This window comes from Camelus ferus, chromosome 35 (assembly GCF_009834535.1).
Source record: "Camelus ferus isolate YT-003-E chromosome 35, BCGSAC_Cfer_1.0, whole genome shotgun sequence".
In the NCBI taxonomy this organism is placed as follows: Eukaryota; Metazoa; Chordata; class Mammalia; order Artiodactyla; family Camelidae; genus Camelus; species Camelus ferus.
In genome coordinates, this window is record NC_045730.1 from 7,946,655 (window position 1) to 7,970,605 (window position 23,951).

Consider the following 23,951-nt stretch of genomic DNA (forward strand, 5'->3'; position numbering starts at 1 on the left):
TCTGACCACAGACTCAGGCGTGCAAGAGATGATGCATTTCTTTAATTTCTTAAAATTTCATTAAATCTCATTCTGAGCCCTTACCTTGTTCGGTCCCTGGGCAGTCCGTCACTTTCGTTATTGGGGTGGTGTATATCCCATAATGGGAAGATGGGGATTGCAGAGGAAGCCCCATGACCCCTAACAGCCCTGTGGGTTGTGAGGTCCTAGTTATGCACGAGCCCAGCCTGCAGAATTCCTTCAGGTGCAGCAGCTCTTAGCCTCTGTTCTGTTCATTGTCTAGAACACGGGCATCTTGGCCTAGAACACTGGTGCTTAGAGCCAGCCTCCCTGGGCACGCCAAGAAAGTATTGCTTTTGCAGTCCTGCTGCCTTCCCTGGGTGCTACCAGAAACTGGGACATCCATCACCTTGTGCCTTTTTAATCTGTGAAGATTGTCATGTCCTGTTTTCCAGTATCATCGAAAAGATTCCTGTTTACAGTGTGTCAATTTCTGGTGTCCAGCACAATGTCCCAGTCAAGCACATACATTCATATATTCGTTTTCATAGTTTTTCCATTAAAGGTTATTTCAAGATACTGACTGTACTACAAAAAAAAAATGTTCCTAACGTAACTGAAAAGTAAACTTAAGGCTTTTAACTAACAAAAGAAGAAAGATTATCATTAAGTAACCCCTGCTTTCTGCCCAGAAAAAATAAATCCATAAAGTTTGGAAAACTGAAGTTGTCTGTATGTAACATGGGATGAAAGGAAAATATAGCAAATGGAAGGTCTCAGAAAATTGGTCTGCCACAGTCTATTTTATCCAGCAATCCAAGGCATCACTTACCTTACTGGCACTTTTCTGTTGGCAAGGAAACACAAGACCGTTACTGTAATATGAGTCGTCAGGAAAGCTAATCCAACACCCAGGAGGGTCCATATATCTGGAATGTCAAACCAATGAAAAATGTAAATATTCACTAAAAAATATCAGAGGCTCCAATACTCAAATGATCGGTTTAGTCAAAATGTCACCTACTGTTCTGGGTGTTCATGAACTCAGCCGGCAGAGGGTTAACCTTGATGTGGCAACGATTTCCCTTCCATCCTGGTCCACATCTGGAAATAAGATAAAATGTGACAGTTGGCAGGAAAAAAAAAAAGAAGTGGAAACATATTTTAACAGTACCGTCATGGAATAAAATGATGAATGTCAAAAAACAATGAGATACCAGGAATGTGGGTAACTTTGACCAAAAACCAAAAATGTTAAACCAAAGCAAAAGCAAAATTAAATTTTATTATTTTGACATTATTGTATAAGAGATAAGTCTTTTCTCCCCCAATATTTATTCCCTTCTTGACTTTATCTGTAAAGGGGAGAACTTGGTTTCTTTATTTATAAAGTTCATTTCTTGTTTTCAAAAACTGACTTCACTTTTCACTAGTGTCCAATATTACTTTATTCCTTTGTCTCAAACTCAAAAGCAAGCCTACTTTTCAATAGTGAACAGATTTAATTTCTTTCAGATACCAATAGAGAATATTCAAATTACAGAATTAACAGGAATACAAATCAGAGAGCATTCTTATTTCTCATTACAAGGGGATGATCCTTCAAATTCATAGATATGGAATCAGGTTAGTAATCTCATTGGATGTACCATCCATCCTACAGGATTTCACTACCTTTGCTTTATTTTAGGGACATATGTGATGAAACTTGTAACACTGGGAACATCTCTGATATGGACAGCCTTCAGACAGTTCAGAATTGGAGTCTAGCTTGTACCTCAAAAGGAGATGAGGTTTATTTCTAAGCAGTAGGCATGTCACAGTTTCCCTGGTAGTATGTGTTTGCATGTGAGTGTGAAAGCTCATGTACACAGTCTTGTTTAGCAGAAATAACAGGATACAAATTAAGAAGGGTTTGGTTTAATTTCCTGCCAAGTTCAGGCTGCATGCTACAAAACAGGATTAAAAACTAGCTTTTGAGTGTGTGTGTTTGAAAGCTGAGTGTTAGAAGCAGCGCTTCCTCAGCACACAGTTAATATTTTTTTCTCAATCTCTCTTTTGAATTTGAAAATTTGAATGATCCATAGCAGTGCCTTCAAAAACGCAACAGCTTCTTTAAATACAAAAAGCTTAGAAATTCAAGGAGGTCCAAGAATGCCTTCTTTCCTTAGTAAATATTCTTCACAAAGTAAAAATGTAAGACAAATTGTTTTCATGTCTCTGACATTCAAATGAAAATAAATGAGAACTGTTTACGACTGGAGTATTTGTTTTTTCTTCTCATAACCCTTCAGATATATTCCTTGTCAGTTCTCAGGTAGCAGTGTGAATCCACGTGTATGTCTTTCACATTGTGCCCAGACCCCCTTAAAACCTCCCTGAGTGGAGTGGGTTCTCAGCCCTGGTCTTGGACCACCGAGACCAGCAGTGATGGTATGCTAGAATAGCTCACTGACGTTCCACCCCCTAAGAGCGACAACAGTGAAAGGAATTTCTCTTGTCGCATCTCCCTGAGGACTGAGAGCTGGAAGGGTAAATAGAGACTCCAACTGCTCTACAGTTTGGTGGGACTCATATCCTCCAAGATGACCACAGATCTCTACTAAAGATCACTGAGATGTTTTAAAAAGAAAAGGCTGGTCATTTTCTCTGTTTACAAGTGGAGTCTGGGTAGGGAGGCTTAGATCTCTCACTCAACTGTTTCTCATTAGCAAATCAGCAGTACTAGCCTACAAGTGAAAAATAAGAGCATGTCTATTCCTGAATAGGTAAGGCAAAGATTGTTAGTTTTAGTAGTAGGTGTTGGGGATGAAAGGTGAAGGCTCTTGAGATAGAGATCACATAGAGAAAGTGGATGAGATTTTGGGAAAAGTTGGGTATGCTTTGGCCAGGCAGGTGCCAGCCAGGGGAGACCAGTCCGGGTGGGGCAAGCTAGGCGCAGCTGGGAAGCCAGGTGGTTGTTACAGTGGGGTGGGTGTGGGCAGCGCTACATAATTATCTGATGCCAAGAGCGAGATCCATAAAAAAGAATAAAATACTGCCATCCACAGCAACATGGATGGACATGGAGATTGTCATACTAAGTGAAGTAAGTCAGACAGAGAAAGACAACTATCATATCCCTTATATGTAGAACTAAAAAAAAAAAAAACAAAACACACAAATGAACTTACTTACAAAACAGAAACAAACTCACAGACATAGAAAACAAACTTATGGTTACCAGGGTGGGAAGGGGAGGGTGGAGTGAAAAGTTGGGAATTCGGGGTTTGCAGATAATAACCACTGTATGCAAAACAGATAAATAATAAGGTCCTACTGTAGCACAGGGAACTGTATTCAATATCTTGTAATAGTCTATAATGAAAAGGAATATATATGTGCATAAATGAGTCACTATGCTGTACACTGGAAATTAACACAACATCATAAACTGACTATACTTCAATTTGAAAAAAAAGACTAGATATGCAGGAGAAAAGGAAGATTAATGAGTAGAATGTGGACTACTAAATGTTACAACATTTAATAAAACTATAATAATTTTTTAAAGAGTGAGATCCATAAAAGAACAGGGCAATGAGATTCACATTATTTGCTTGACCGTTGAGGACTAGAATAACCTTTTCCAGGTAATGTTTTAGCCATTTTATGACTAAACAAGACTGAATGCAACTGTGGTTTGACCTCTTGTATAATCCAAAAGAATCAATAAGGGTGATAAACTTTATATGATACTTGTGCTAAGACAAGGATACCTCAGTCTAAATTAGATGCTTGTTTGTTTTGTTTTAATGTCAAGAAAAAAGAAATGTCAGATGTGATGAAATTATTTTGGAGGTTTTGTTTTTCACAGTGAGTCATTAGAATCAGTTTAACCCATAAAATTAACTGTTTAGCTTAACAAAAGGGAAAAAAAGGACTTGTTTTATTCAGAAGGTATCCATAAGCAAAAAGCATAAGAGAAAAATCGGATTTCTTTTGGGTTAATCTGAGGCTGTGTGTTTTATCACTTATTTTCTATACCTAATGAGTGTAAGTCTAACACTGGAGCATTTCAGACTTATTTTTAGAAGAACAAAAGTTCAAGCTATTACTCAATTTTCATGCATGTTGTGATTGCCTCCCCCAAATTCAAGTAACCACCCAGGCTCAGTCCCTTCCCTCCACCAAATCATAAGCATTACTATGGTTTGGTTGAGACTGAACCCCAACCTGATTTCTGGGGTTATCTCATTTTCCCTGGTGTAGCATCACCCAGGACTCTGTTCATTACTGGATGGCATTTCTAGTCAACAGGGATTGGTTCATAGAGAGACATGGACATTAGTTTGTCCAGTAAGAATTTTGTCACCAAGGGGTACATTTTGATGACTATTTATGGTAAGAAATCTCCTCCCCCAGCTCTGACATGAGAACGGAAGGGTATAGCCCTATTAAGCTCAAGCAGGCCTCTTGTTACCACTTTGCTACAAAAGCCAACCTGAGGGTAAGGCAAACTAGTAAGAAGACAGAGCTTAGCAACTCATGGAGAAATGGAGGAACAACCTTAATGGCACTGCCAACTTTTCAGTCCATTCCTGTTTCAGGTCTGCTCTGCATTTAGACTTTTCAGATACAAGAGTCAATACGTTCCTTCATCATTTGAGCCAGTTTACGTTTGGTCTTCTATTACAGGCACACACACCAAACTAGTTCTCCTACTCTTCCGTTTTGATCCTTGAAGCTCTCCTGATTCAATCAACAATCCCTTATTCAGCAAATATTTATTGAATGTCTACTATGTACAAGGTAGTCTGCTACATATAAAAAAGATGGACAAGATATGCTTGAGAATTTGTAGAATAAACTCAGGAGATTAAAAAAGCCACATTTGAAAATGAATAGGAGAAAAAGTCGAACATAAAATATATGAAATATAAGAAAGGTAAAGAAAAATGCTAAAGGAGAAAATGAAAGAAATGCTTCAAGAATCTATTGTCCTGGACCCAGAGAGTGAAAAATGTGCCAACTTAATGAGACATGTATGGAACAGCTGATGTCTTAAATTGTATTTATTCCAAAGCATGAAGTGTTTATGTATTATATAACAGTGGTTCAGGAAAAAATGGTCACCTAAGTTTATAGAAATCATCTATGACTGATGGGATCTGGAGAGATACGTTCAAATTATGTTCAAATTGTCAACGAGATGCTAAACCGACATCTAGATCTCCCAACTCTTTACTGCAGTATATTTTTTCAGTCCTGCTTACTCTAATTCTGTAATTTTTAAGTCTGGTGAAGGGAAATCCCTTCATAAACAGCACACACTTTGAATATATTCCAGATTAGATTCATCACTTAGCCTTCTAGAAGTAGACTTGTTTTTCTTTTTATTAGGCATGTTTACAGCAACATGGTATGACTATTAAAACCAGGTACATCACTTTTGTTTATAGGAGCCAGTATCACTGTACATTGACATACATGCTTCAGAAAAATCACAATTTATTAAGCCGGCTAGAGATGATGATTGAACACCTGCTATGTGCTAACCAATATTCTAAGTGTTTTAACATATTTGTGTCATACAATAATGTTACAAGATGGGAGTTTTTTCCTCCATTCCATAGTTGAGGAAATAAAGGCACAGAGAGGCTGAGCAGTAAGTCACCAGAGGTACACTCTGAACTAGATTGTAGGGCGAGGGGATAGCTCAGTGGTAGAGCGTGTGCTTAGCATGTACGAGGTCCTTGGTTCAATCCCCAGCACGTCCATTAAAATATATATATATATATACCTAATTACCTCCCCCCATGAAACAAACAAATGAACAAACAAAAAAATGAACTAGACTGTAAACTACGTCTCTTTGGCTCTCAGATGATGCTCTGTTCACTACACGGTTTTGCTTCCCATGGTCTTCCTAAGATTGGAATACTGTTGCTTATAATGGCACTTAACTTCACAATTTTTGTCTGTTAGGAGAGAAACACTGGGATATATATCGTTTTGATCTTCTTGGTCTGAAAATGTCCATTTATCAGATGAACCTTTACCATGGAGACACCTAGGTGGAGAGGAGGCAGATGCGGTGCTGGGAAAAGAGGAAGTAGTTACAAGTCGGGGCACCTGGACTGCAGGTTAGCGTCTGCTACTTTCTAGCTATGTGGCTTTAGGAGAGTGAAATCACTTTCATTTCCTATTTATAAACAGTTACATTATAACTCGCTACTAACTACTACATATAAAATAGATAAACAACAAGGTCCTACTATATAGCACAGGGAACTATATTCAATACCTTGTAATGGCCTAAAATGAAAAAGAATATGAAAAGGAATATATAAATATATATATGTATATATCACTAGCCATACGTCAGAAATTAATAAAACATTGTAAATCGACTATACTTCAATTTTAAAAAAAAATACCTACAGGATGTGTAGGAGAATTAAATAAAACAATGCACGTGAAACTACATTGTTAACTGTAAACTGTTATCTCTCTCAGGCTTTTGGTACTGTCTTTTGTTTTCCAGTGTAAATCATGGTCATGGCTGCTTCCTGCCAACATTATGTGCACCTGCCCTAACACACTGGCCCTCCAGGGAGATGGCATCTGACATCCACCCTGTCTCCATCCTTGCCTGAGCATCAGTAAGACATAGGAAGCAGCAAAAAGCCACTGGCACAGCTTCTATTTTCATGACTTATTAATTATGCCATTTAAAAAGCCTTTTCGCATTTGAATATGCTTGGAGGTTCTTGATCCAGTTACACAAGCAGGGAAAGAGAGAGCAGGTGTTTGAGATGTTCAGTGCTTGCGATGAACATTTCTTCCCACCTCCATCCCCTGTGGTTTCTACCCATCAGAAGTGCTCCAAGGAGGCAGAAAGCAGGGCTGTTTCTCAGCTTCACATGAAAGCATCTGCTCAGACCATGTGTTTTCTGAGCCCCGAGTTCAGCCTGTACTAGGAGAAGGGGAGTGGGACCACAGAAGTAAGCCCTTAATGAGCCATCTTTATTGTCATGGGTGAATTCATTTTAACAGAAAACAAGAAAGCAGGAGAAACCACTAAATAATCTCTGAGCCACAAAGCATTGAAATTCCACATTGAGGACCAGTGATGAATTTGCCTGGACTAATTTCCTCCTTGACTAATTAGCTGCAGCACATTTTATAACATTTAGAAGGATTAGGTAGAGCCCACCTGAAAGAGAAAGATAAACCTCCCACTCCAGCCGTGCATAAAGGCCTGTTTTCTTAACACAAACAGGAGAAAGAGAATATAATTCAATTCTTTCAGCCGAAGCCAACACCCCAATCTTTACTAATTTCTAACAGGTCTTCTGCCATTAGCAGGTAGTAACCGAGGCATCATAAAATAACAACTTGTTTCTGGTGTGCTTGGTACCACCCATTCATTACGCATGAACACCTGGGACAAAAGAGCCTCCCAGCCTTTCTGTCACTTGTGTCCAGGCCTCAGCTCATCTGTCCCATCGCCAAGAAACACAAATGAGGAGCCACACACTTTCTAAGCATGTGTTCATGGATTAATTAATTTGCTGGGAACCGTCAGAGGGTTTACTCTGCTCCCCCACCTTTTTTAAAAAAAACTACTTGAATTGTTCAAATAAGTCTAAAGTAATAAAAAGACAAACTACGTGCTAATGCAGAGGCACGGTTATTTCGTAACAGGTTGATATTTGAGTATTTCAGATTAGAAGAGGTTTCAACCAGCTGGCCCGATCCAATACTTTACACTGATTTAGGGTAATGGGGGTTGCATTTTTCCAGACAATTAGAAAACCCCTTTAAAAAGAATCGTAACCCTATTGTGAAATATGACATTCTAAGCATCAGAAGTAAGAACTTTATGTTTTAAAAAAAGATGGATAGATTCAAATAGTTTCTGAATCCTCATATCCATTCCTCCACTTCATCTCAGTCACCAGAGTGCCATCAATTTACCGGCTGAACATCTCACACATATGCCCTCCTGGCCCATCCTGCTTTGGCCACGTGGCCAAAGGCCCTCGTGGCTCTACTATCATACCAGGCTCCTACCTGGATTTCCTGCCTACAGGCTGATGTCACATCATGGAACTTCCCCGACTCAAAGCCTTCACTGCTTTTTCCCTGTCTGGATAAAGTGATTTCACACAGAGACTCTTCTCTGATACGGATGGCACAGTGGGCTTGAACTCAATTCTCCCTTTGCTCACATACCCTTTACTCTTATTTGAAACCCTTTCACCTAAGATATATGATCTTTCACAATCCTACGACTTTCCAGGACATCTATTCTCATCAGCCAGAAGATGGCTTCACTCCTTATCAATCTAGCTAACTCACACTGAGCCTTAAGGACACAGACCAAATTACATGTCCCCCTGGAAGTCTTCCTTTGTGCCCTAATTTGAATTTCCTTATCAATCTTTCTAGACTATACATTTTTCTAAGGTAAGGACTATACCTGTTACACTCTCGTATGCTCCTGCTCATTAATGTTTCCTGAAAATATTCACTGTCATCCCAAAATAATGGGAGTTACCATGCAGATAAGGTACCACAGTTATTCAAAGCACGTTCATTTTGTCTAAAGAGTATCTTGTTTAACCATTGTTAACAGTCATTTACAACTTTAAAATGCATCAGAATCACCCGGAAGATTTGTTAAAACAGATTGCTGGGCCCATCCACAGAGTTTCTGATTCAGTAAGCCTGCGGTGACCCCAGAATTCCATCTCTAACAATTTTTCAGGTGATGCTGACGCTACTGATCTGGGGCCACACTTTATGAGAACCATTGCTTTAGGACATTCCTTGAGGTTAAATGTTATTGCTCCCAGTGTACCGAGAGGAAAATGAAGCTCAGATAGCAAGGGTTTTGTAAGTGGCGAGTTCAAATTGCTGAAACTGCTTAGCTTGTGTTCTTGTCATTGCACTAAATGAATATTTACAAAATTCTTACTATAGTCCACTTCCTATCAAAAAGCAGTGTAAACGTGATCAGATTTTGTCCTTTGGGGATGGTAACTTAAAAATGCAGGTCACCTGCTCCTGTGTGGCTTTTACTGCAGTTTCACTCAGACTGGTAGTCAAGCTGCAGAATTGCAAATGTATAAGAGAAGCACATTCGTATGTTATTTCAAATTATTGCAGCACAGAATAAACAACTTTAGTTACTTTGGAAACAAAGTAGATAAAAAGTGTTCTGTTTTCCTTTTGTCTACACAGGTCAGGTGGTAGTGTAGCCAATGTGATAACTAAAAATAACCTAGAGAATTCCTGAAATTGAAGTTTTGAGCTTCCCACTTCTGTTTTTTTTTTTCCAACTGTTATGAAGCAGTATTTCCCTGGAGTCAGATGGAAGGGGAAAGAAAGGAAGAAGAAATAGTGAAGAAACTAAATAATTCACAAACTGGGCAATTGAAAATGGCTGCAAGTCAATAGAAACTAGTCTTGTTCTAAGATGAAGAAGATAAAGGAGTTAAATTTTTGCTGTGGAGTGTAAACTAGCAAGGAATAGGCTTTTGAACTTTTTCTTCTGTCATCCTATGAAGTATGAAAGAATTTTCCTTTAAAACATAGGTTCTGACTTTAATTCCAGCAAGGCCTTATTCTTGTTTTGTCTCCTTCGCTGAGTATACACACATTGAAATACACACAAAAACACACAAGATGGTAAGGACTGAAAATTAGAAAGAACAAACAATGAATTGCAGGGCTCTGGAAGGAATGTCCACTAACCACAGGACCTGCAAAGGCCAGGGTGAGAGAATTCATGGGTGTTTAGGACTCATTTCGATCTTCTGGTGAAGTAACAAGGCCCCATCCTTGCTCAGTACAAAACAAGGAATCTTCTAATGACTTTCCACCCAACTGAGAAAAATGTCCAAACTCTGCACTCTTTGTTCAGAGAGGACTTACTGAGCACCTCCTATATGCTGGGCTGAGTTCCAGGTGCCATCAGCGTCTACTAGACCATACCCTGTCTGGTAACGCTCTTCCCTAAACACACTAAGCCTGCCCTTGTCTCAGGACTTCAAGTTTCCTGCTTTTTCTGACAGTTAAGTAGTTTGCCCAAATCTTGGACTATCACTGCCATTCCCTCTTCCTCATTTCTATCCAGCAATCTGCTTGCCCTAATTATTTTTCTTCATTTTATTTGTTACTACTCAAATCTGATGCACACGTAAGCATATATATTGTATAGGTATGTATAAAATATATTTGTAAGTATAACCATGAATGTATAATATATAGGTTATATATAACTGTACATAAAATTGATTTATTCATGGATTACATATACACATATTTATATATCAAACTATATAAAAAGAAGCTTGAAAACCTCATTGAAATGAATGATTCTGCAATGATACTATAAATTATACAATTAATGTAAGCAGTAGAAATTCCAAGTAGTTCAATAACACATGTGATATTGAAAAAGCCTTAAAAATGGCTTCAAGAGCAGGCTGTTTGGCTGTTCTGTACTTTCAAAGGCTCAAGAAAAGGTATTTCTCATGCTTTACATGCTGTTTCTGAGAATAAAAAGCTACCTAGTTTACTTCAGGGAGCTAATGCTTGCCTGGTAATAGAAACTCAAGAAATATTACTCAACAGAAAAAAACCTGGGAAGGGTGTCATTTATAGATGCCAAAATCCTAAATAAATTACCAGCAATCTGAATACAAGAGGATTTATTAAACACTTTCTTTTCCCTGGGTATATAGTTACAATCCACGAGGAAAAGGGAAAGCAATCTGTGTGACAGAAGTAGAAATACAGTAGAAAAATCTATTGTTTTATTATCCTATTATTATTTTAAGTCATCCACAGATTCCTTCCAATAATATTTCTACCTCTCAATCACTGTACTGATGAATTTTTCTCAAGTTCTTAACGAATATATAACCCTCCTGTTATATAAACTCTTCTAAACATATAAAGTGGTTAATCACAATAAAACCATTTTGTTATTAATGAAAAATCTCCTATTGTATTTCCCAGTTTAGATCAAATTCATGGTGAATTCTCTTAAGTGTTTAATAAATGGATAATTCCCAGGTTACACCTACCATTCTAAACATATGAAAAAATGAAGTTGAACTAATTTGTTCCATAAAGCTACGTATCTCTGCTACATAAATCAAGTATAGCACATCCGTAAAATTATAGATCAATCTCACTCAAAAGATGTGCAAAAATCCCAAAATACAATATGGGAAAATTTTTCTATTAAGGAGTCTAAACAGTAGACAGTAGTATAAAAAGTATATGTGTGTGTTCACATATATACACATATATTTCCACTGGTTTTTTGAAAATGGTATTATAACATTTTATTTCTATAATATGTTGTGCTTCCTCTATTGTGTTTTATGAAATGTGTAGCATTATGATGACATATAATTATATTTCTTTTTTAAAAATTTCTATTTTTTACATATCTTCATTCTTAGATGATCCCTTAAAACATTACACCCTTGGACAAAATGAAGAGTGATGGTCCTTCCTGTGTAACACCTGGTGAGGATGGAGCACCGGATGACCGGCTGGAGTTGGCCCAGAGGCGGAAATCTCTGGAATAAGAATAGGGTGGTGCGGCTAGCAATGGAAGAAAAATGACTCTGTTAGGGGCTATTTCACCCTGTGAAAACCTCATAAATTTTAAGTTTAATAGGTTGTTAGCCACCTGGCTGGGGAATAGTCTAGGTACATAGTGGGAGGAAAAAAACTGGAAGAAAAGAAAAAGAAAAAGTCAGGGCAGGAACAACCTGGTGGTGCTGATGAGTCTTTACTAAAGGATGGTACCTCATCTCTCCCTGGGTTTCAACAGTTTCTGCTACAGTAAATCCTGACATTAGATGATTTTTACCATACTCCATCTACAGAGCAACAAGCATTTCCCATTAAATTTAAAATATATAGGATTTTAATTATTTCTAAGCACCTTACTACATTTACAAGGAAATAAACATGCACAGAAAATTGGATTTGGGGCAGTTAGAACTGACATGTAGCATGTATTGACTGTGATTATGTTCCTAAATATTTAGCTATTTTTGCAGCATGTTTCATTTATATATATAATATAAACAGACTGGTACAAAATAGTTAAGCATATCTTTTCATTTGATTTGCATCACAAATTCGTATTAAGTCAATTTCTTTTTTAAAAACAGTATTCAAGTGATTGTCATACTGTGTGTTCTATATTGTGTAGTGCACGCTGTGTGCTAAAACATTAAAAACCAATCATTGCGGAGAGGGGAGTGTACAGCTCAGGGGTAGAACGCATGCTTAGCGTGCATGAGGTCATGGGTTTGATCCCCATACCTCCACTAAATCAAAAACATATAATAAATAAATAAACCTAATTACCTCCCCCAAAACAAAAAAAAAATTTTTTAAGCAAATCACTGTGTTCTTTTGAAATGAAGATTTTATGCTTAATTCATTTGTTTGAAGATATTTATTGAGGGCCAGGTGCTAAGTCCTAAGTTTATGGGAGAGCTGCATAAAGGCCAATTTCTGACCTCACAAAGTATACATTTTATTGAGGGATGGGGGTGTGGAGAAAAACCCTAAGCGAATATATAAGTAATTGTGTTCATGGTGGAATCAGATAGGTTGCAGTGCCAATGGAAGGACCCAGCTGGAGACAGTGAGTGTGGGCAACACTTTGAAATGAATAAGATGGACTTGTAGGGAGCTGGAACAGAAAGGGGGAACAAATGAAGGTTGTTTGTCTTTTTTTTTTTTTTTTCAAGGTACGGCTACAAGAGCATGTTTGTTGATAATTTCACAGATGAGGAGAGGCTGGTGTCTGATCAAGGAGGTGATGGGATGGGTGGGCGATGAACGAGAGATTCTTGGGATGAGAAGGAAAGGACCCCAAGGGAAACAGGGTCTTTTCTGGGAAAAGATAATAGAACATGAGAAACGGTCATTTGTTTGTGGAAAGACTTTCAAGTTCTCTGCTAATGAATCTTTTAAAGAAATTTGAGAGTAAGTAATTGGCAGAGCTGGTACTCTGGGGTGGAGGAGCCTGAGGAGAAAAGGAGAAGGCATGAAATTGGAGTAATTTCTGATTCAAAAAGCACTCAATCTGGCAACATATAACAGCATGTTTAAGAGTGCTGAGTGATTATTTGAGGTCATAAATGTGTGTGTTTGTTCGTGTGTGTGTCAAAAGGGCCTTTTTGCCATATTTATATTTTCATTAAAGTATTACATGCATATTGTCCAAAAACTTAAGTTGCACTAAATGTCTTAAGCTCCCAAGACAAATACTTTCAATTTCCTTAACTGTTTCTTCTAGTGTGAGCCTCCATTTTTATCAGAGATATATGTGTGGTGTTTCCTGATTTATCTATTTTATTGTTGTAGCTAAACATTCCACTGTATTATATAACCAGCTGCTCCTTACTCACTGCCTCTTAGAGCCCTCCTTCCATCACTCCATATAATTAAAGCCATACTCAGGGTTTATAACATCATTACTACATAAATGTTGCTATTAACCGTTAAGCCAATAGTGTACAATGAATAACCATCCATTTACTATTTTGCCTTTCTTCTGGAGCTAATTATCCAGTTTATTTTAACTTGTCTTCTATACTTTGTGGCTAATTCTTAAACTCTCCAGCAACAACTCAATACAATTTTCCACTAGATTAAAATATCAGACGGACTTTTAGGATACTATTTCTTTTGGAGACTCCGAAGTCCCCTTTGGGTTGATTCCTTTGTGCCAGCCTGGACCACTTACTCTCTCAATCTGCTTTTCCAAAACCTCTTGGGCTTTTCTTCAACATCAGCTCTGTGTCCTGGGCCGATGTCCCATTTTGTCCTCTTCCTCAGTTTTCTCCCTCATTTTGCTAGGGCACAGTGTGCATGGGACGTTTTGGGGTTTTTTTGGTTTTTTTGAGATCTTTTGTTTGAAATACTACACTCATATTCAATTTTTAGTTTGGAACTCAGGTTTGAAAACCATGTAATCTAGCGAATAAGCCAGAAAATGCATTATCTCTAGATATCTCCCTTATCTTCTAGTTTCCAATATTTCTCAGATTAGTCCTCATTCTTTGCAAGTGAACTGTTACATTCACAACTAGTGCCGTCATCCCAGGTTTTCTGAAATTCCCCTGGGGACACTCTTTGTATGATCCTTTTTTCATTCACAGTACCTAACACCTCATCAATCTGAAGAAGTTTTTTGCATTCTTTCTTTGACAATTCTCTCCCTGCTTTGTTTTCTCTGCTCTTTCTTTCTGAAACTCTTATTTCTTGGATATTACCCTTCTGAATTGATCCTTAAATTTTCTCATTTTTATCACTTATTTTCTTTGTCTTTATGTTCTATTTTTAGGACAATGCTCAGCTTTTTACTGCCAACACTTTTATTAATGTTTTAAATTTTTCAGAGTTAGGTTTTAAATTTCTTTAAGCTCTCTTTTCTCTATTTCTTTTTCATAGACATCAGGTGTAACTTTCTGAGCACAATAAATAGAATTAAACATTTTTCTTTAGATCCCTATGTTGTTTCTGTTTCATATGAATTCACTTTTCTATTTGAATCTTTGATTTATTAGTTTTTTCTGTCTTTTACATTAGTGCCTTTCTTCCACATTTGGTTATTCTTAGCTTTTTAGGTGTATTTAAGAGTAAAGCCCTAAGAAGATGATGACTGGGTCTATGGCATGGGCTGAACTGGTTGACGGATGGGCTACATTTTAAGGCAACAAACCTCCTTTTCTTGGCACTGCCCTATTATAGAATTTGTAGGTCTTAATTCTGGTGTCATTCAACCTCTCAGTTGAGGGAGACTTCAATCTTTCACTGTGTGGTGGGGTGGAAGTTTGGTGTGGGGAAGATGTAAAACTAACTGCTGGTGTGCTGGGGGCTGTGACGTAATGGGAAAAGAAAAATCGGCTTTTCACCCTAAAGAATGTAAGCCTGGCAGTTCTCGGAGCAGCACCTCATGCTGTTCTCTGCTGAACCTGCTTTTCTTGCATCTGTTGTGTTTGGCACAATTTCTCCAGCAAACAGATCTCCTGAAGGGGTGGGTGCAGTTGGGGTTTGGAGGGCTAAGAACTCCTTACAGGCTTTCAGCAAGTGGTTTTCCAACCTGGGGCTCCATTCCACCGCTGAGGTACTCACTACCTTCAACTGTGGGGCATTGCAGGGTGTCTATGGGGTGAATGCACTTGTACCTCATTCGAAGCCCCTTCTGCAGAGGCTTAAGTTTTAGCTTTGTTCCATTCAGATAAGTCATCCTCCACCTGTGTTTACCTCCTAAAATGTTATCAACTTCTCTTGTCCTTTGTCTTGATATTCATCACTGCCTCGCCCTTGTGGATTTATATGGCTTTTATTCTTTGTTGTTATTTCAGTGAGTCTGGAAAATAAATGAGGCAAAAGGCATATGCTCAACCTACCAGCTTGTGTGATTTTCTTCACCTTCATTTAGTTGCTCAGGTGTATTCACAGAAAAGACAGGCAGCTGGGTACATTCAGAAGAGGAGCTTTTCCCCATAAGTGACACAGAGAGAAATGTGAAAGGGAAATGATCATATTACCAAGAGAATACTTTTAATAATGGACCATGGAATTTAACTTTGGTAAGAATGCAAGTAAAGACCTGAGGAAGATGATAGAAAAACTAGTTCGGAGTCATCAGTTTGGGAATCTGAGTAAGAATGAATAACATTGCAGTGACTATGCCAGAGAGATTGTGCGGTCTGGAACCATGGGGCATGAGTCAGAAACAGTGTTGCTTGAAATCTAAGTAATGGAGCCGTAGGTGGTGATGATGTCCAGGACGTGACCATGAGAATGAGCAGATCTGCACGCACAGAATAAATACAAGCTAACTGGGGAGAAGTCAGAGAACTGAAAGGGCTGAGAGTATTCTGAAGATACACTCCCTGACCCCCAGGCCACTAAGAATGATTACAGAACTGGAAATGAATACAGCTGAAAGCCGCAATCCAGTGCAGGGAGGCAGATGCTTGGAACAAGAAGGAGTGGCAAATGTGACAGCCAGAGAACACAGTTCTCAACAGACACACTGTTTCTTTGTTGTGCCAAAGAGGTGAGGAAAGCCATTCTAGAAGGTGTTGAGGCTACGGGAAAGTTTGTTGACTACACGTCTTGAGATTGGGGGACAGAAGGAACGAGTCTGGGAAAACAGAGAGAGGTGGGGGATGGATCTAGATTTGCAAATATATCTTACAAAATTGGATTGAAAAATCCTTGGCCATAATGGCCTAGGAAGGAAAATGTAGAAAAACTAAAGTTTAAGCTGAGGCACCAAATGCCTTAGTTTTGATAGCTGCCCCATTCAGTTAAGAGGATGTGATGTGTTGCAGGAGGAAAAGAATTAATACAGTCAATCCTAAATAGATGCTTGTTTATCTACCAAGAGTCTAGGTAATGACCTTTGAATCAAATCCAAATGCTGGATGATATGTGAATAATTAATATTTTTAAAAAACAACTTTTGAAATGAAATGCCAAATTAGTTTATGATAAAATGGAGAGTACAAAAAGAAACATTCTGATGGTACACAGACAGTATGATCTTAATTTTTAAATGTATGTCAACATATTAATTTTGATTATTTTTGAGGTTTTTCTCGATGTATTTCTGGATTCTAAAATTTTTCTATAATAAATACATTAAAATGCTGCTCTTTTATAAGAAACAAAAAACAAAAATCTTTGAAAATATAGCACAACACTATAAATTGAATCTTTTCTTTTACTTAGATGTGTGCTTCCTTAAAAAAAAAAAGTTATTGTATGAAACCTTTAGATTAATAAACCAGTTTGCTTTGAGACACACGAAGGCCATGACACTTGCAGCCTAAAACTGAGCCACTCAAACCAATGATCTCCAAAGTGGATCATCATTCACTCCCTCTTCTGAGAGCCCATTAAACAGCCCAGCCATGTTCATCCTCCTCTTCTTGTGAGCTAACGTGCCGCGGAAGACGAGTAAGACCGCTTCTCTTGACTTTTTCATGAGCAATCTCATCTCCTCCACCCACTTATCTGCAAATTAAGGGCTATCACCGAGAATTTCCAGAGTAATTTTGACTCCCTTTCTTTACCCTCCCTGCTTTTGTGATGGAGGTGACTTTTCAGTGACAGACAGAGCTTCACCTTGAAGAGCCATAATTGGGAATCACCTCTTACTAAGTTTCATACAGAACTGTACAAAATTGTAACACATGAGCAGCACACTGACAACACGTGAGCAGCTGGAAATTTAAAAATCCGACTTTTCTCTTTCCTTGGATAACTGGATGACCTTGAGTAAATCACTTAAACTCTCAATACCTTAGCCTGCAGATACCCACAGCATACTCTTTAAATCTCAGAAATGCTACAGATACATAATTATTTCAAGAGTGGGAATATATTTTGAATTCTTCAAAAAGAATGATACTATATGAATGCAACAGGAATGCTTGATTTTGTTCAATAACAAGTGATGAATAAAAGGATTATTTCTCTTCGCTTCTGCAACCTGCTACTCTGAAATCTACTTGGTGTGCCTTGTCACTCTCTCCTCCAAAGAGCAGTTAGGTAGACACTCAATGAATACTTTCATCTTACAGGTCCTTATATTTCCATTTAGGCCTTCATTGTGCTGTGTGCACTTTGTTTCAAAGGATGTTAATCTACATGCATTCAATTATAAATACAATATAGTGCTGGTATTAAATAGTACCTAGTCAATAGTAAAAATTTATGATAATGCCTCGTCCAATTAACTTCTTCTCCCTAGGACTTAAAATAGTATGTACTAATTACATGCTTTCATATTAAAGGAGTCTGTGATTATATTAACAGATGCTACATTTTTAGATACATTTAAAAAAAGGGAAAGAGTGAAGGAATACACTGAATCCATTTGTATGTTGGAAAGTTAATTCAAAACCTCAAATTCTCCATCCAAAGCGCCTATTTTGTCCATTGTGGTGCTAGCCATGGTGTTGAATACACACATTGTTTCCCACAATAGCAAGTGAGGCAGTTTTGCTCACAGTAATTATATTTTTGTTAATATTAATCTGTCACTTGCTTTCCTTTTTACCAAAGAAGAAATGTTAGTGGGTTAGGAATAATGACACTGGAGTAACTGAAGGATCTACCGCCTCCTCCCACATGGAAACAAAAGAACCTGGGGAATGATGGTTTAACAAGAAAGCATGATTGCAGAACAGTTCTTCAGAGAACTATGATCACTGTAGCTAATTAGTTTTCTCTTTTGTGAAAATGTAAGGGAGTAGAAAAAACCTTCTAGAATGAATGCCACTCTTTTCATAGCGTGCTATTCTGTTTGGGAGCTTATGGGAGAAAATATTTGATGCTTTCAAGTGACTACAATTGCTGTGAACTCTCAAAAGCAAAGCAAAGCAATAATAATAAAAAAAAGAACTGTTTTTTTTCCCCACACAAAGGCAAAGGTAGCTCATAAACTCATATGGGCATTTTGAAATGATACCTGACTACCGCAAATACGCCCAGGAGTTTTTCTTCCACTTTTAGACACTCATCACACATACATAATAAATGGTTAAGGGCGTGTTTTCTCTCCTAATCTCTAATTCCATGAAGGCAGCAGTAATGTCTGTCTTGTTCACTGCTTTATCTGCAGCCTGAGACAAGAGGCACTTTGTGGTATACACATGTTGCACTAAACTACACTGAATGCTTATATCTTTGCGTATGGATATCTCTGATGATCCAGAAAAGAAGAAAACCCAGAAACCCCAAACTAAGATTGATATTCCACCTGTTGCCAGAGACCAGGAAAAATTTCTTCAAATAACAATTCAGGCAGATTAAAACAAACGTACCCAAGCTTCAACATCTCGTATGAGCAGATTTTAATTGTAAATTCACAATCAGTGCCCAGCAGAGAACAAGGAGTCATTTTTGTACTTCCAAGGTGTGCTTTCATCTCTTCATGTCTTTACAGTGGGAGGAACCCCTAAAAGCACCATGACCCAAAGATATTGATTTGGGGGCACATGACGTCCTGTGAGAGAAATTCCTCACAGCTCAAGCCACTGAAGGTGAGGATGGAATTGGGGTGAAAATCCTCACAAAAGTTCAGGCTGTGCAATGTATCTTAGACCTTTCAGCATCTATTATTCATCAGTTTGGCAGATCCAAGGACCACTTAGCACTGTGGGGTTAGAGCTGAAAATGGAATTGCTTGTTCTCATCACCCTTCCCACCGTTTGATTTGAGTTGGACTTCAAATCACCCAGGCAGAAGTGGAGTGGGGACATGGGCAACTTCTACACTCTGTTTATTGACCTCAATCCACAAGGGAAAATAAATGTGCCACCTTACACATTATGCTAGGAAAAGGTGAAAGGAACATTATCCTAAAGACCCAGAGAATGATCTACTGTAAGAAAAAATGGCTTCTATGAAACAGACAAATGGAGAGAGAGAAGAAATGAAACAGATATAAACAGGAATAAGAAAAGGAAGATTATGTGGACATTTAAAACAATAGAGGTGCAAAAATTAGAATTAAAATATATGTTGGTGGTAATGAACACAGAAATAGGCATTTCAAAAAATAGCTTATTGATGAAGAAAATAAACTTAAGACTCTCATCCAGGATGTAGAAGAGAAAGATAACTCCTTAATCAGTTAGTGCTTCAGTTTCCTCATCTATAAAATACATAAACTTAACAACACCTGTCTCTTAGGGCTTAACTCACTTAATATATGTGAAAGTGCCTTTAATTATACCTGATACATATTAAGTATCCTATGAATGTTAGCTATTATCAGAAACCTTTTATGAAGCTTCTAATATATGCAGTGTGCAGTGCTAATTATCAGAAATATAAAGGCTAAAGGAACTGACATATTGATGAAAAGTTCATCAAATGACTAGCAGAGCAAACACCAAAAAGACTGAAATAGATGGGAGGGAGTACCCCGTCCTAAAATAACAGTGATGGTTAAAGAACAAAGCGTAGGAAAATACACAGACAAGCCATTTTTATGATCAGTTCAGCAAACAGGCAGTTTTCGGCTTTGCCAATGAAAACATTTACAAGATAGCAAACCATTTGTCTTCCAAAGGAAACACTGGGCTCAACTGATTTTTCATTTCTTTTTTAAAAAAAACAAATGATTGTTTTTAATGGCATCCCTCTAACAAAGTCAGTGCAGTGATATGCTTACGTTCAGAGGTAAACCACCAAGAGAGACCCAGAGGTTTTTCATCTGTGGCCAACATGACAGTGAAAAATAACAGTATGAAACGAGAGGCCGTGCCAAGTGCCATGGTAGGAAAAGAGGAGAAGGTGATAAAAATCCACGCTGACATGGCCTTTATTAGCTCTTCTGGTCCAAGTCCCTGCCCCCATTCCCATTGACATAAGGAAACTGGGGCTCAGAGAAGTAAACAGACTGGGTAGAAATGAACTGGTTGCTGATGGCAGTCATCAGAGCCCATAACTCTTGACCCTCAATATCAGGGTCTCCGTAATTTTCCAAAATCTTGTGTTTTAATTACCCTTTGTTTGAAAATGGGATGCAAAGGGAAGAAAATTTCAATGACTTCCTCTAACACTCGTTATGGTTCATTACATGCCTATGTCTCAGAATTAAGCCTCTGTGATATGCTTACTCTCAGGTTTTGTTGTGAACTGGCCAGGATAGCAATCGTGTATGTGAAAGATTGAAAACTGACCACACACATATAATGTGGCTCTACTACTTTGATGGTGCCAATTCTCAAATCTCTTTTGATCTTTTGTAAAAATTCTAGTATCTTATACTTGGCCTGACTATCAAAATATAGCACTCACATACCATCAGTGTGAGTTTCATCAATAAATATTAGCTGAACACCATGAGAGGAGCAGAGTGGATCCCAAAGAGTGTAAGAAATAATCTCTTCTCTTTCAGAAACTATTTGATGCTTTATATTGAAGTAATAGAATTTACAAAGAACTTCTGTCCACATTACTTTATCCAGTTCTCAGGACAGCCCTATGAAGCAGCCAAGACAAACACTGTAATTCCATAATAAAGATGGAGAAATCAGTGTTTCTAGAAGTCTCACAAGGAATAACAGCCAAAGACAAGCGTCACCTAAGCTCTTAGTGAGGGAATCATGGAGGATTTTAATGACTCTCGACTTGTACAATTTGAAATTAGTGGTATATTTAACCAATTGTTGAATGCGTGTATAATCTGTAACATTGATTCCTCTCTCTTAATTCCTTTATTTCTAAAAGAAACAAATGAACAAATGAAAACAACTCTATTTTTGTCCTGGCAGGCATTTCTTGGTGACCAGATGGGGCTTCTCCTTGACTAGGTTTCCAGACCACCAGGACAGACGTCCTGGATGTGGACACTGGGAAAACGTTTTCATTGAGTTTTTCTGGAGAAGCCACCCTGAACTCTGATTTCTCAAGAAAGAAGAAAGCAAAGGCCTGAAGATTGTGTGGCAGAGTGTACACTGTTAGGATGTGGAAGGGAATTAATTCAATGAAAAGTAAAAATCCAATGAGAGTAAAGGCCAAATCAGTCAACAAAAGTTGAAGACAGGTTAAAGCGAAAAGGGATTGGATTAGATGATCAAGGGTGGCTGAATGACTGTGCCAATATATAAAAATATAAAGGGTAAATGTGTGAAAATGTCAGCAGAGAATGAGCTAGCAGGCTGGATGCACAAATGCAGGAATTGAGTAATGGAAGGTAGTAGGTTCACAAAAGCATCACTAACCATTTTGCTCAAACATCACTTGACCTATATATATACTGGTCTAATATACAGATTCGCCAGCAACTCTTCTCTGAGATCTTATAAATTAAAAAAAAAAAATCTGGAGAGATACTTCCCAATAGAATAGAACTCCAAGTGTTTTCGTAAGCAGAGCGAAGAAAGCCAACTGAGCAAAAAAGATTCAGGATGACATAAAGAGAATCCCAAAGGAAAATGTTTCACAAGAGCAGTATTGGGCAACCTGATGGACAAACCCAGTGACACTGCTGTCTGCTGTAAAGCCATCACGCTACTCCTAGAGCAAGAATGTAGCTTAGAAACATTTCCTAGAATGCCAATTTTCTATCTATTTGGGAAGCTTTTATAAAATTACATGGAGGTTACAGATAAACAAATGCATAGACCTGAAGGTTAGTTTGGTCAGACAGAAAGAACAAAGTTCCCTGGGTGAAATATCGCCAGGGTTCCCTGGGTCACAAAGAGCAAAAGAAATACAGAGAATGAATGGTGGCAATTCAGCAAGAAGTCACTGGCCCTTAATAGTGTTTTAAATTCTACTTAATAAAGAAAAACACTTATGGGTAGATTAGTAAATGGGAACTTTATGTGAATATGTCTCATTATTGTTCTCAAAAAATATTAGTTACAGAAGCTATGTATTGGCTCTTGTGAACAACATCAAATAAAGCATTCTAAGAGAACTGATCTCTTATAAATATGTTTCAAATATGAGATGAGAAGTGACTAGCATAATTAAACATAAAAATGACCTGGAATGCTTAGATACTCCAAGAGATATTAGATTTAATATGCTTGGGCCAAGACATCAGATACTCTCATTTTTTATAAGCTCTGTTAAAGGGTAGAATTCTTTCTTAGTGCCCATCCAACAAATAATCATGGCACCTGCAAGAATCTAGCACTTGCTATGTACTTGGCATCATTTTCGATGTTCTACCAGTGTTAACCCATTTAACCTTTATACCTACACTCTGAGGTGGGCTCTATTACCATCTACAATGTACACATGAAAACAGTGAAGAGAGAGTAATTAACTCACCCTAACTCTTATAGCATCAGAGCCAGCATATCAACTCAGACACCCTGAGTCCTGAATTCTATACACTTAATCATGGCATCCCACTGGCGTTCTCGAACCAAGCTCACACCCAGTGAAGGTAAGTGTTTGGCCCTCTAGCAGAGCAGAGGTGTGTGGAAACTGTAAGAAGGTAAATCAGAAATATGGTAATAAGTCTTCCTATTAAAATCACCACCTACCATAAATAAATTATCTTTATCCTACTGGAATTGTTTTCAGCAATTGGTATGCCATATGTCTAGATACACCTCACAGAGCAATCACTTTATCTCAGGTATAATGGGGATAATTTTGGATAACACCATTGTCTTTTCTCCACAAATATGCATGATTTCTTGGGGTCTTTAGGTTTTTGATATTAGGTGTATATTCCAATCATCCATAGTCACATTAAAGAAAGTCAGACCCAAAGTGGTAAATATATGCTGAAATCAAGGTCCAAAATGGTCTAGAAAATCTTTTCTCTTTTCCTGCATCCAAAGGGCAAACTCCTGAAACAGACCCTTCTGCCAAGTCTCACTGCAGAATTTTAAAAACTCTTCAATTTGGGTTTCACTTTTAAAATGAAGCTGACCAGAAAACTGCAGAACTACAATAGCAAAACCCCAGACTGATGCATGTGTTTCTTTCTGATCTCAAATGCAGTTTCTATAACTTTCATAGCATTCTTCTGTCTGCAAATCCCCACTGTTTGCAATTTTTAATCCCGCAGAAGGGGGCGAAATATTTACCAGCTGCATTGTTTTCCACTCTCTAAAATGAGTCTTAGGTCCGCATCAATTCTGTGATCATTTTAAAGTTATTATCAGAGGAGAAGGACTGATTCCTTTCTGTTAGATAAACAGGAAAAAAAAAAAAAAAAAGTTACAGTTCCTTACACTCTACAGAAGCCAAATACCTCAAATCTCCATAAGACTTTTATGTGGCAGGTGGGGCAGGAGGCTGAGCCAGTCCATAAATATTCAAAAACTCCGCCCCAGCACACGCTGCCATGTCTCTTTCACATTTCCTCAGCACATCTAAATCTCTTGATAGTCACTTCCTGATTTCCCCTCTGTATGGAG

The 23,951-nt window shown here is 37.9% G+C and overlaps 1 protein-coding gene across 1 annotated transcript in view; it reads right to left on the reverse strand.

Annotated features, from left to right (window-relative positions):
* MALRD1 (MAM and LDL receptor class A domain containing 1) overlaps nt 1-23,951 on the reverse strand; it is a 365,316-nt gene that overhangs the window by 27,014 nt on the left and 314,351 nt on the right. The window contains exons 27-28 of the mRNA XM_032474166.1: nt 1,025-1,104; nt 833-929 (exon numbers count right to left, since the gene is read on the reverse strand). Of these exons, the coding sequence (XP_032330057.1) occupies nt 833-929; nt 1,025-1,104 (177 nt within the window). The remainder of the gene's footprint in view (nt 1-832; nt 930-1,024; nt 1,105-23,951) is intronic.